This window comes from Chiloscyllium plagiosum, unplaced genomic scaffold (genome assembly GCF_037043375.1).
Source record: "Chiloscyllium plagiosum isolate Xiang-an unplaced genomic scaffold, Cpla_swu_hap1 HiC_scaffold_7, whole genome shotgun sequence".
NCBI lineage: Eukaryota > Metazoa > Chordata > Chondrichthyes > Orectolobiformes > Hemiscylliidae > Chiloscyllium > Chiloscyllium plagiosum.
The window spans coordinates 64,062,144-64,076,565 of NW_028270145.1; the positions used below are offsets into that span (position 1 = coordinate 64,062,144).

General features: G+C 40.9%; 1 protein-coding gene across 6 annotated transcripts in view; it reads left to right on the top strand.

The window, feature by feature from the left end:
- pkp4 (plakophilin 4) overlaps positions 1-14,422 on the top strand; it is a 276,311-nt gene that overhangs the window by 235,091 nt on the left and 26,798 nt on the right. For all 6 annotated transcript variants that reach the window (XM_087989074.1, XM_043693802.2, XM_043693805.2 and 3 more), the window contains 4 exons: positions 9,685-9,868; positions 10,252-10,369; positions 13,195-13,386; positions 13,971-14,144. In XM_087989074.1, coding sequence (XP_087845200.1) covers positions 9,685-9,868; positions 10,252-10,369; positions 13,195-13,386; positions 13,971-14,144 — 668 coding nt within the window. The remainder of the gene's footprint in view (positions 1-9,684; positions 9,869-10,251; positions 10,370-13,194; positions 13,387-13,970; positions 14,145-14,422) is intronic.

A 14,422-nucleotide genomic window follows, 5' to 3' on the forward strand; every position in this document is an offset into this window, starting at 1 on the left:
TCCAAATGTTACATATTTTCAATTTTTCAGTACATACCAAGACTGCTCTTGTAGGCTGTTAGTGCAAGACAGCATTCACTCTCTCTTAAAGGTACAATACATGTTTTCAACTTCATAACAATAATGCTGTAAACAAATCAAATGGATGGAATAATATTAAAGGTATAAGAGTCACATACTGAGGGTCTAACCAAAGTAACAAGTAATCCAAAACTGTACAAACTGAGGTAGAGTGATCATAAGTTATCAAGATGACGGTGTCAGAACAGGACAGTAAGGAAGATTTTACAGACCAAAACAGTATAGTGGGGTTACATGTAGCATGACATGAACCCAGGATTACAGTTAAGGCCGTCTTCATGGGTATGAAGCTTGGCTATCAGTTTTCACTTGGCGATTCTGTGTTGTGTATCACAAAGGCCACCTTGGAAGATTGGAGGCTGAATGTCCTTGACCGCTGAAGTGTTCCCCGAGTGAATGGGCCAGACAGGAATGTGGACAATAATCTGGTGTCATGTGACTTTTGACCTGATCAGGGAAGGGGAGGGACCTGCGGATCCGTCTAAGGAGCTGGGTTTAACTTAGAATGACCTTGTTTTTGCCTCTGGCACGGCACATTCTGAGCTGGCCTCAGCAGAAATCACATGAAAGTGAGAAAATGGTTGCCCTTCAGCTTGGGTTTTCATCATCTTAAAGGTTTAGGGGAGAGAGTAGAAGCGGGAAGAGGATGGTTTCATCTCAGGCTTCCTACACTCTTCAAATTTCCCTCCTTCCCTGCGGCCTTTTCTCCCCTCTTCATCCCTCCCTCTCTCTCTTGCACTTGATCTCTCGCAAGCACTGTCACGTGCATGTTGTCTCTCTTGCTCTTGCCTACTTTTCCCCCATTCCCCACTTTCCCTCCCTTGATCACACGTACCCCTGACACCGTCACTATTTCAGAAACCTATTCTGCCATCTTGATAGTTGTCTTTTGGGCACTCAGTGCCTGCACTGGAAGAGCAGAGCCTTGTCATCCATCTAAGTTGCTTGCTAACTGTTCCCTGTAACAGTCATCAGGATTCCAGATGTGCCCCCATTGCATTCTCACTGACCCTCCAAGAAGACTCTTTATTGTCACTTACATTGTTCAGGGCTCAGCCTAATCCCAGTAACTGCTGTTTTCATAGTTCTCAACACTGTATTTAGAAGCCACTGAAGAACTGATAGCAGGAAATGCAGGTGAAAAGTAACATCCCATGGGAGGAGCATCCTGCTGAATTTTCCAGTTCTTCTTGCTGTATTTAGAATTAGGTTGAAATCAGGCTGCCTGTTGGATAAAGTGAGGACTGCAGATGCTGGAGATCAGAGCTGAAAATGTGTTGCTGGAAAAGCGCAGCAGGTCAGGCAGCATCCAAGGAACAGGAGAATCGACGTTTCGGGCATAAGCCCTTCTTCAGGAATGAGGAAAGTGTGTCCAGCAGGCTAAGATAAAAGGTAGGGAGGAGGGACTTGGGGGAGGGGCATTGGAAATGCGATAGGTGGAAGGAGGTCAAGGTGAGGGTGATAGGCCAGAGTGGGGTGGGGGCGGAGAGGTCAGGAAGAAGATTGCAGGTTAGGAAGGCGGTGCTGAGTTTGAGGGATTTGACTGAGACAAGGTGGGGGGAGGGGAAATGAGGAAACTGGAGAAATCTGAGTTCATCCCTTGTGGTTGGAGGGTTCCTAGGCGGAAGATGAGGCGCTCTTCCTCCAACCGTCGTGTTGCTATGGTCTGGCGATGGAGGAGTCCAAGGACCTGCATATCCTTGGTGGAGTGGGAGGGGGAGTTGAAGTGTTGAGCCACGGGGTGGTTGGGTTTGTTAGTCCGGGTGTCCCAGAGGTGTTCTCTGAAACGTTCCGCAAGTAGGCGGCCTGTCTCCCCAATATAGAGGAGGCCACATGGGGTGCAGCGGATGCAATAGATGATGTGTGTGGAGGTGCAGGTGAATTTGTGGTGGATATGGAAGGATCCCTTGGGGCCTTGGAGGGAAATAATGGGGAAGGTATGGGCGCAAGGGTTTTGCATTTCTTGCGGTTGCAGGGGAAGGTGCCGGGAGTGGAGGTTGGGTTGGTGGGGGTGTGGACCTGACGAGGGAGTCATGGAGGGAGTGGTCTTTTCGAAACGCTGATAGGGGAGGGGAGGGAAATATATCCCTGGTGGTGGGGTCTGTTTGGAGGTGGCGGAAATCACCTACCACCCCACCACCCCACTGGTCCTCACCTACCACCCCACCAACCTCCATGTACAGCGTACCATCCGCCGTCATTTCCGCCACCTCCAAACAGACACCACCACCAGGGATATATTTCCCTCCCCTCCCCTATCAGCGTTCCGAAAAGACCACTCCCTCCATGACTCCCTCGTCAGGTCCACACCCCCCACCAACCCAACCTCCACTCCCGGCACCTTCCCCTGCAACCGCAAGAAATGCAAAACTTGCGCCCACACCTTCCCCCTTATTTCCCTCCAAGGCCCCAAGGGATCCTTCCATATCCACCACAAATTCACCTGCACCTCCACACACATCATATATTGCATCCGCTGCACCCGATGTGGCCTCCTCTATATTGGGGAGACAAGCCACCTACTTGCGGAACGTTTCAGAAAACACCTCTGGGACACCCGGACCAACAAACCCAACCACCCCGTGGCTCAACACTTCAACTCCCCCTCCCACTCCACCAAGGACATGCAGGTCCTTGGACTCCTCCATCGCCAGGCCATAGCAACACGACGGTTGGAGGAAGAGCGCCTCATCTTCCGCCTAGGAACCCTCCAACCACAAGGGATGAACTCAGAATTCTCCAGTTTCCTCATTTCCCCTCCCCCCACCTTGTCTCAGTCAAATTCCTCGAACTCAGCACCGCCTTCCTAACCTGCAATCTTCTTCCTGACCTCTCAGCCCCCACCCCACTCCGGCCTATCACCCTCACCTTGACCTCCTTCCACCTATCACATTTCCAATGCCCTCCCCCACGTCCCTCCTCCCTACCTTTTATCTGAGCCTCATTCCTGAAGAAGGGCCTATGCCCGAAACGTCGATTCTCCTGCCTGTTGGATAAGCCTGGTATAAATCAATGTAATATTTCATTGACATTTTTTCTAACATTTTGTCTTGTATGCCCCAGTGCAATATGATTCTGATTGTGATAGTAATGTAACATTTTCTAAAAAAAATTATGTTCACTTGATCTATTGTGCAGAATAGTTTCAAGTTAAACATTGCCGATGCTGCTTTGCGTATTTAGAATCTCGTTTCTATGTATTAGTAGCTTAGAGGGAGCCCTTTGAAGGAGTCCATAAAGACTAACTAGTCCTATCTCCCTACTTTTTCAATTTATATTCTGTAAATTAATAAATCTATCAATTTATATTATTTATTTCCAATACAGAAGTAATTTCTCCTGAAAATGTTAATTTTTGAGGCTTTTGTATGGAAACCCTTTGTTATTTTGTGCAGCTCAGAAAAAATGATTTCTTGACCTTGCTTGCTGTATTTGTGTACATCCAGTTATGTGATTTTGGGCACTGATTTTGCACTATAAGCATGGACAAGCCTCAAATACTAAGAAAATAAGGTCACATTTTGAATTTTAGGACTTTCCCCGCTATTGAATGTGTACTTTAACCCATATAAAGTGGATGTCTGACACAGAAATGTACCTTGCTTACCTTTATATTGTCTATTTCTGCTATCTAATTGAATGTTAATTCTATTTTTTAAAACACTAAGCATTTCTGTACTTGTACATTTGACATCTTGCATACTTTCATGTCCTGCTGCAATTTTATTTCTTTTCACCACAGCTTTCAACTTGCTATGGTATACGTTCCTGAAGCCTTAACAGTTGGCATGTAAAAATGCAGCAGCCACCAAAATGGGAGGACACAGGTTCCTTTTTAATACTCTACAAAAGAGGGACCGATTGCTCAATGTTCATACACTTCATGACATATTCATCACCTTCAATTACAGACTGTTGATAGACCCTATCATAACATATCTCAGGACATTTGACCTCAAGTATTTTTGTTTGCCTGCTTCTGCACTCAGTTTTCTTATGATGGAACATTCCCCTGTTGTCACATATCCTTTGTAATCATTTTTTTCTTACATGCAATACTTACTATTATCTGAAATAACATATGCTTGCATTACTGTTATATTTGCTTTCCAGTTCTCCCATATAGGTAGCATAAGCCCATCTGACTCTTTCTTTATCAACCTTTTAAGTGGTAAGTTTTGTTGTAATTTTCTGTTTTTGCTTATTTTAAATTTAATGTATGCCACTCTGCTCTGACACCTTGGTGGTGTTGTCTTTGGCACTCTCCTAGTCCCTGTGTGTTTTCCCTGCTTTCGTTACTGCACTCAACTACTCTCCAGCATCCCAATGCTCTTATTCTACTCACCTTAAGCACTCTTACCTTCTCTTCTTGATTGGCTGCATTCAGTGCTCTGCTACAGGCATACTAACGGTTCACCAAAAGTAAATCTGCATGGAGAGTGTAATCAGTGAGAAAGAAAGACTGAAGGTGGGGATGAGACAGATAGCAGCAGAAAGTGTTTGCATTGTCACAGTATATCTCCTGGTTAACATAACTTAGAATTATTCTGCCCATCATGTCTGCACTGACCCTCTGAACAGCATTCCGCCCACATGCCCTAAACTATACCCGTATTATCATGGCTAATCCACCTAGTCGCCACATCTTTGGACTGTGGGAAGAAACCAGAGCACCCAGAGGAAACACACACACACACACACACACACACACACGTGCAGGGAGAATGTGCAAACTTCCTTAATGGAATTCCTGGTTGATCACTTACCAACACATAGTCAAATGCAATCTTTCTGATATTAGCACACAATGAATTATTTGTCGGGGATATAGTTATTACTGGCTAGGTGAGCATTTACTGCCTGTCCCTCATTCTCCTGAAGGAAGTATTCATGAACTGCCTCTCAAACCACTGTTCTCCTTAAGATGTAAAGGCATTCACAGTACTGTCAGGAAGGGAGTTCCAGGATTTTAAACCAGTCACCGTAAAGGAATGATAATATAGTTCTAAGTCAGGATGCTGTGTGGTATGAAGGGGAAATTTCAGGTTCTTGTGCATGTGCTGTTGTCTTCCTCGGTGATTGGGATCACAAGTTTGGAAGATTCTGACAAAGGAACTTTAAGTTATAGCAATGAATCTTGTAGGTACACAGGTAGCAGTATGCACTGTTGGTGAAGGGAATTAGTATTGAAGGTGATGGATGGGGTGCCAATCAAATGGATTGCTTTGTTCTGGATGGTGTCAAGCTTCTTGACTGTTATTGGAGCTGCAACCCTTCAGACCATGGAGAGTATTCAACCACTCTCAACTTGTGCCCTGTCAGTGGTGCACAGGCTTTGGGGAGGCAGGAGATGTTCACTGCAGGGATGCTAGCCTCTGACCTGCTGTTGTAGTCACAGTATTTATATGATGGGCCCAGATGATTGTGTGATCAGTGGTCACTGCCAGGATGTTGATAGTGGGGAATTCAGCTATAATAATGCTATTAAGTAATGCCTCCCTAAATAAGGATAAAAAGGTTGTAAAGTAGTAATTGGATTGTTGCTGCTGTGAAAAGCCTAAATGTAAATGTTTAATGTGATTTTATCAAATGGGATTTTGAAGGAAACATAATAATGAAATCTCTGAAAAAGTATAGGAAACTTCACCAGCAGTGATAATTATTTTAGTGGTTTTTAATATGCTTGAACATTTCCTTTAGTTTAGTGATTATATAGTTTAGTATGTGAAATATAGGATTTCAGGGGTGTCCAAACTTGCAGGGTATAATGTTTGAATGTCCTTTTTCTGAGGGGTAAGATCCTGCAGAACCTAACTGAAGCTTTTGCATTGGGTGCAATGAGGTAATCCAGTAGTCAAGTTAACATTGTTTAATTTAAAGTTGCACATTTCAGGAGCATCGCATGAGGAACTACTGTATTTTGGTTTAAGAGAAAATGCATCAAAGCTTTTGAAAACCTTTGTATCAATAGCATACAGCACTTTTAAGATGATTCTGAAATACTGGGAATAGGGCATCTATAAATCTGAAAAGTTTAAAATGTTACTATAAGAAAAACGTTTGCTGTAATGAGCTTCTAATCTGAATATAGTTGATGAAGCGGTGAGAGGAATGTTCCAAGTAAAGATCAAATTGATATTTACAGGGAATAACTAAAAATGAAAGACAGTGAATAGTCTTAAATATTTTATTGCAGTACAAGGACCACTATAAATATACATTTTAAGAACAAAGTCAAAGTCAAAGTCACTAAAGCTCATGGAGACCAACAGACATATTTGTAAAAGTGCAGCAATGAAGGTCAAGTGAGATGAGGAATTGTATAAAAATTATTATGAGAATAACAGTTAACAGCAGAATAGAGATGTTAGAAAGGCAGTTGAAAGATAACTACAAAAGGAAACACCAATTTTTTAACTGCTTATGCACTGCTGGAAAATTAAAGCCCAGATTTGTCTAATTTTAAGGGCTTCAAGAATGACTTTTCTTTATTTTTTGGTGGAACATGAATGTCAGTGGCAATGGCACCATTTGTGGTCAGTTCCAAATTTCTCTTAAACAGAGTGGCTTACTAGGCTATTTCAGGGAGTAATTAAGCATTAAACATATTGCTGTGGTTCTGGAGTCATGTGTAGGTCAAACTGGATAAGGAACAGCTACTGTGATGAGATTTGAATCCATGCCGCCAGCAGATTACACTGGGATTCTGGACTTCTAGTCCCTTACTGATGACATTACCACTATGCCATCATCACCCCTTAATACATTTTTACAGAAATATTTATTTTAAAATGTCTACAATTTGTGTTTATTTCTGGCTCCAGACTTTGGATCATGGAAAGCGTGCATTATGGAAATAATTCAAAGAAATAAAGGATACTTCTGAGACTTAATGGGGCAGTGGTTTGAAGGTTGGCAGTGTTAACAACATGGAGGGTGGGAGAGCAGAGAGGATCTGCCACAAGCAAGAGAATTGGGTAACAGGAGATTCAGGAAACTGGACAAGTAGCAAGTTGGCTATAGGTAGCAAGTTATGTTTTTTTTCCATGTTTTTAAACTTAGTTTATATTAAAATGTATTTAATACATACTGTCAAGAAACCTTCCTGAATGGTCCTTACAAATTCTGCCCCATCCAAGCCCCTAGCATGAAGTGAGTCCCATTCAATGTGGGGGAAGTTAAAATCGCCTGTCACAGCAACCCTGCTGATTTTGCATCTTTGCAAAATCTGTCGACACATTTTTTCGTGTATCTATCATGGCTGTTAGGAGGTCTTTAGTATAATCCCAGCAAGGTGATTTTCCCCTTTCCTGTTCTTGAATTCTACCCTTCTTGCTTGCCACACAGATCTCTGATTTGCCCCCCCCCCCCCCCCCTTTGTAGAGCTGGGAGATACTCCTTTACTAGGGTCAATTCCCCCACCCTTTTTACATCCCCTTTCATCACACTTGAAATATGTAAATCCTGGGACATTCAGCTGCCAGTCCTGTCCCTCTTTTAGCGAAGTCTCTATAATCGCAATAATATCATAGTTTCACATACTAACCAAAGCTTTAAGTTCATCCCATCTTGCCTATTTTACTTTGTGCATTGAAACACCTGTATTTCAGAACATCTCCACTGTGTGTTATTGTTTTTAGTCATGTTTGCGTTGGTTTCTACCTCTTCCCTCCATTTCTGCATCAACTGCTCTACTCCTCTGGTTTACATCCCCTTACCACACTAGTTAAACCTTCCTCAAGGACATCAGTCCACAGTCCTGCCCATTTGTAACCCGTATATTTGTACAGGTCCCACCTCCCTCAAAACCGGTCTCAATGCCCTACGAATCTGAAACCTTCACCTCACACTATCCTTTCAGACATGTGTTCATCCTGTATATCCTGCTGTTATTAGCTCGTGGCACTGGTAGTAATCCTGAGCTAACTACCTTTTAAGGTCCTACATTTCAACTTCCTTCCTAGTTCTCTATTCTGCTTCTGGGATCTCATCTTTTTTTTTTGTAAACCTGTGTCATTTGTGCGAAACTGTACCATGACTATTGTCTGTTCGCCCTCCCACTCCAGAATGTCCCGCAACTGCTCCAAGACATCCAGGACTCTAGCGCCAGGAAGGCAACACACCATCCTGGACTCTTGTTTGCGGCCATAGAAACACCTATCTATTCCCCATACGATTGAATTCCCCATAACTATAGCATTTCTATGTCTATTTTCCTTCCCTCTGCAGCAGAGCCAACCATGGTGCCATGTTTTAGCTGCTGCTGTTATCCTCTGAAAGACCATTCCCCTCAACAGTATCCAAAACGGGGCATTTATTTTGCAGGGGATTAGCCACAGGAAATCCCTGCACTGCCTGCTTAGCCTTCCTGCTCTGCCTGGCGGTCACCCATTCCATTGCTACCTGTGGAGTTTGAGTCTGCGGTGTGACTACCTCTCTATACATGCTATTCAGAATCCACTCTGCCCTACAAGTGGTCCACAGTGACTCCAAACACCGCTTCAACTCTGAAACTCTGGCTTCCAGGAGCTGCAGCTGGAGACATTTCTTTAACGCATGCAGGTCCCGGGCACTGAAAATGTGCCTATCTTTGCACATCAAGCAGGAGGAGCGGACTACGATTTGGAACTCTCCTGCCATGTCTTATCCCTTTAACCTAATTTAATCCTCAGTGTCAAATACTTTTAATACTAAATTGCATACAGTCCTGGTCACCATACTGCCATAAGAATATGGATGCTTTGGAGGGGGTACAAAAAAAGTTTACCAGGATGTTGCTTGGCCCGGGGGATTTTAGTTATGAAGAAAGGTTGGATCGACTGGGTTTATCTTCACTGGGAAGCAAGAGGTTGAGGAGCGACTTGATAGAAGTTTATAAAATTGTGAATGGCACGGATAGAGTAAAAAGTATGAGGCTTTTTAGCCAGAGTGGAAGGCTCAACTACTAGGGGATACGGACTCTGGGTGTTGGGGAAAGTCGTTTAAAAGAGATATGCAAGGCAAGTTTTTCATACACAGGATGGTGAGTGCCTGAAGCATGCTGCCAGTGAAGTTGGTGGAAGCAGACACAACAGCAACATTCAAGAAGCACCTGGCTGAATACATGAATTGGAAGAGAATAGAGGGATATGGATTATTTAAGTAAGGGTAGTTTTAGTATGGAAGGGCAAAATATGTTGGCACAGGCTTGGAGGGTTGAAGGGCCTGTTCTTGTGTTGTATTGCTATTTGTTCTTAAAATAGGAATTTAGCAGTGTAAAATATTTTAAATCAGAAGGCATACTGTTTTAATTTTCTTTTCTGAGGAATGTCCTGCAGAACTTAACAACACATTTTAACATTAGTTCAATGTTATCATTTTCAGGAACACAGCCGCAACTTCATTGAGGACTTATTGTAGTTTAAAAACAGGGGAAACAAACTTTGGTCCATTCAGCCTGCTACACCCAATTGTGATGTTTTGTGTATCTCAGTGTATGCGCATTGCACCCCACGCAACCAGTTTTGAAGATTTAAACAGCTTTTACTCTTTGCAGGGGAGAAAATTTCTGGGGTCAAACGAGAAAATGCTGGGAAATTATTACATTTTCCAATTTTTTTTTAGGAGTTCTGTGGAATTTGTCTTCATGCGATGCAGTGAAGATGCCAATTATTCGTGATGCTCTCACAACTCTCACAAATAGTGTAGTGATACCTCATTCAGGGTGGAGCAGTTCTTCTTTTGATGAAGATAGAAAAGTGAAATTCCATACTTCTTTAGTACTGCGAAATACTACTGGATGTCTAAGGTAAATAACTAAATTATCCTCATTAGCCCAAAGCTCATGAGTATGGAAATATTGTGAAGGATTGTAGTTGCATGTTTTCAAGTACAAAAATTGTTTTCAAATAACTGCTTTTACTAAATGAAGTGGTTATTTATGTTGTAATTTTGTCTTCTCACTCATTTCATCTGTCAGTCTTCATTTTTTTTTGTCACCGCTAAATAAGATGTTAATTCTCCTGGACTTTAATGCCAGGGGCAACCAATGCCTCATGCAAGTGGCTGTTCTACAAAAAGTGCCTGTTCTACAAAAAGTGCCTAATTTTGTTATGTTTAATTCAATGAAATGTTTATCATTACCTGTATGTGTTGGCGAGCTTTTTTTTAAACAAGTTTGCCATCTTGCAGAAATCTTAGCTCTGCAGGTGAAGAGGCTCGAAAGAAGATCCGATCTTGTGAGGGATTGGTGGATTCATTACTATATGTGATCCAGATGTGCGTTAACACTGCAGATTATGATAGCAAGGTTTGTGATTTGTGTTTCCTGTAATGCACTTCATTAATCAAGCTTGTATTCATTATTTTAATTTGATTCTGTATGAACTGCAAAACACTTAGAGCAGAATTTGACAATAAATTGTTAAAAGCACTTCATTTTGTTTTAGTTCCTGGTTTTCACTCCTAGTCTCCACTTCTGTCTTGAGGGCATTGAAGTTTGTTGACATGACATCACAGATAGTGGCAACGTTTCCATTTTTTTTGTAGTCTTTCATTTTTCGATTTCTTTGAGCACAAAAATTATCGAATGGAATAAAATAGAACTTTATTTTTGATGTAAAATTTTTTTTTCAATTTTTGAGATAAATGATAGGATCCATAAATTACTAACGGTACAGATTTGTGGTAATCCCTTAACTGAAGGAGGGTAGGCAGACTTTCACACAAAGCCACCAGCATGTTTCTTAACAACAGATGCAAGGTCCACTTTGCAAGGTGGGATAGCACAACTAGAAATAAATCATTATGATGTGACAGGCATTGTAAAAATGGTTGTGAAATAACCAAAGCTGGAACGGAATATTCGAGAGTTTTTGACATTTTAGAAAGAAACGAGGTGGTGCTGGGTAGTTCTGATAATACAGGATGAGATCAGTTAAAAATATAAGAAATTAACTTGATTCAGCAGGTCAAGGTGTGGAATCAGATTTAGGTGGAGTTTAGAAATAGTAGTTACTAGTGTTCATAGGGCCCCTAATCATAGCTATACTGTAAAACATAATATAACTCAAACTGAGGGGATTATAAGGAAGATACACTAATAACTATAATTTGGAGATGCCGGTGTTGGACTGGGGCGTACAAAGTTAAAAATCACACAACACTAACGTTCGGAGTGAGGCTCCTTCATCTGACAATCACCTGATGAAGAAGCGACGCTCCGAAAACTAGTGTGCTTCCAATTAAACTTGTTGAACTATAACCTGGTGTTGTGTGATTTTAAACTAATAACTATAGGTGATTTGATTTGCATATTGATTGAACAAATCAAATTTGAAAAGGTACCTTTGAGGATGCACATAGACTGTATTCAAGATCGTGTCTTAGAATATGTTTGTGTTCTTGCACCAACCAGGTGTACACTATTTTGAACCTAATTGAAACAGGATTATTCAATGATGTCTCATTAAAGAATCCTCTACCAGCGTGATCATAGCATGAATTCTCAAGAGACTTGGGTCTGAAAGTAATACGTTCTCTTTTGTAATTATCTTTTTAAATTTATGAAGATAAGGTTGGAAACAGTGGGCTGGGAAAATAGGTTAAAAGGTAAGATAGAAGATAAGCAGAGACAGACTTTTAAGGAGATACTGTAGAACTTAACAAATGTGTATTCCACTCCAAGAAAGATTCCACAAGAAGGACATACTATTGTGCCTCACTAAAGAAGCTAAAGATATGAAATAGAAAGAAAAGGCATTTGATGATGCAGAGATTAGTGGACGGCCGCAAGATTGAGAAATATTTAGAAATAAGGAAAAGGTAAGCAGGAAGAAATTAGAAATTGAGACTCTGCTAGAGAAGGTAAGAACCAACAGTAAAACCTTCAAATATGTCAAAACGGAAGAAAGTAGCGAAAGTAAACATTGATTCCTTAAAGGAGAAGACAGAGGAAGTAATAAAGCAGAAATCTTAAACAGATATTTTTGTATCCCCAGGCTAATTTTTGAATCCCACCATGGCAGATATTGAAATTTGAATTTTAAAAAAATCTGAAGTAAAAAGCTAGTCGAACTATCAATTGTCATAAAACTCCATCTAGTTCTCTAATATTTAGAAGGAACCTTTACCATCCTTACCTGGTCTGGCTAACTTGTCTCCAGATCCAAAGCAATATGCCTTACCCTTAACTGCCGCCTGGGCAATTAATAGTATGCGATATATACTGGCTTGACCAACAGTATCCACATCCTAAGGACAAATGTTAAAACCTTATTAGAGAAAAAGTATTTGTGAAATTTATAAGGCTAAAGGCTAGGACCTGATGGCCTATATGCTAGGATCTTTAGGGAAGTGGCTACAGAGTGTGTGAATGCATTGTTTGTAATCTTCCAAATTTCCCTCGATTATTGTTTGATAATTCAGAAATGATTACTGCAGAAAAGAGACTTGCTGTTTGTTGAAACATTTTACTTTGCACTCAGCTCGTTTTGCAAGAATACAATTTCAGGGGGTTGGGGGCTGTTGTGATGTAGTGATAATGTCCCTACCTCTGAGTCAGAAAACTCAGATTTGAGTCAGAAAACTCAGATTTGAGTCCCATGCCCCAAGAGAGTCATAACATCTCTGAACAGTTTGATTAAAAATATCTACGATTTCAAGGGGAAACTTATCATACTGCATCAGATGAAAGTGCTGGTTGGTTGGTAAATTGACTTTGGTAGAGCTGTTGCAACAAAGAGCGCACCCATTAATGCTGATTGATATTAAACCAGACAGATTGAGTCTGGCTCAGGGTCTTGCCCTGAAAAATGAACTGAGAATGGCTGTTACCTGTTTTGTTGAGTTGAAACAGGCACAGTGCGTGTTCATGTTCTTTCTGTCTACAAAGAACAGGGCTTTGTGTGTTATGTGTAGCATGCAGTATGCACTAATGTGCCACACTGATTCCAACTGATAATCCTGAATTAGTTTTCAGCATGATTCATAAGATTTCAGGATTATCCAACAAATGTTATTCAATTGCAGGATGACATCTAATAATGGACACTGTTGAGAGTTCTGCAATTGGAGACTGGTTGGCTACAGTGTTTATTTCATTAAGTGGCACTATAACTATGTTTCTTATTTCAGACTGTTGAAAACTGTGTGTGCATCTTGAGAAATCTGTCCTATCGTTTAGAACTAGAGGTTCCACAAGCTCGACTGATAGGAACAAGTGAACTTGATGGATTACTTGGTAGTGACTCTCCCAATAAAGATGCTGAAACTGGTTGCTGGGGTAAGAAGAAGAAAAAGAAAAAGAAAGAACCCCAGGAAGATCAGGTAAATGGTTGCTTCAGTGGAGCTTTATTTGTAAGCTTCAATTGGATCTAAATAATTTTAAAAATTGAATGGTCAAATAAAGTGAAGAGTACGTTAAGAAGATTAATCAAGGCAATTACGTGGCCCAATTTTAACTTCATATTGTGATGAGAAAGATTTGGAGGTATTAACTGGGTTAGAATACTTGCTTCATTTCTTGTTGCAGGCCTCCATCAGACTTTGGGGTGTTGGGATGCCTCAAACAGGTGGTCATGAGCTTTCATAATAAATATGCAGGGTCTTATGATACAGTTAGTATTCCAACAGTAAAGAAATATTATTTGTTCTTGCTGTTAATGGCACTTCTAATGAAACAAAGAAAAAAACTTGAGGCTGAGGCTTGTAGTCATACAGAGCAAAATGACTTGACCATAGTTAAATATTATTGAAAGAAAAAAGGACATCTTGCAATAATTTGAATTAAATAAATAGTATCACAGCCAAGTAGTATGATGTTAGATAGCCGAATTATCAACTTTCAGTGATGAATAGAATGTACTTATAGGGATCCTGCAACATTTTAAACCAATACCTCTCATTTACAGTGGGATGGAGTAGGTCCAATACCCGGATTTTCAAAGTCTCCAAAAGGAGTTGAAATGTTGTGGCATCCATCAATAGTGAAACCATATCTCACTCTTCTTGCTGAAAGTTCAAACCCAGCCACATTGGAAGGATCTGCTGGATCTCTACAGAACCTATCAGCAGGAAACTGGAAGGTATGTCAAAAATGACATGTGTAATGTGTATTTATTTAAAAATAACAACTTATGCATTTTAATGCTCAGAGTAAGTAATGTCCTTTCTATAAATTACAATATCTTTTCCCTCCTTGGGCCATACTGTTTTGGTATCTCGTGGTTGTATATCAGTGTTTGTAGATTCAAATACAGGCTGATGCTCCCTTGCACTCAGGCTCAGCATACGAAGAATACCACCTACTGCATGATGTCTTTCTCAAACAGGCAATTTTCAACTATTGGGAAAAAGTTACAGA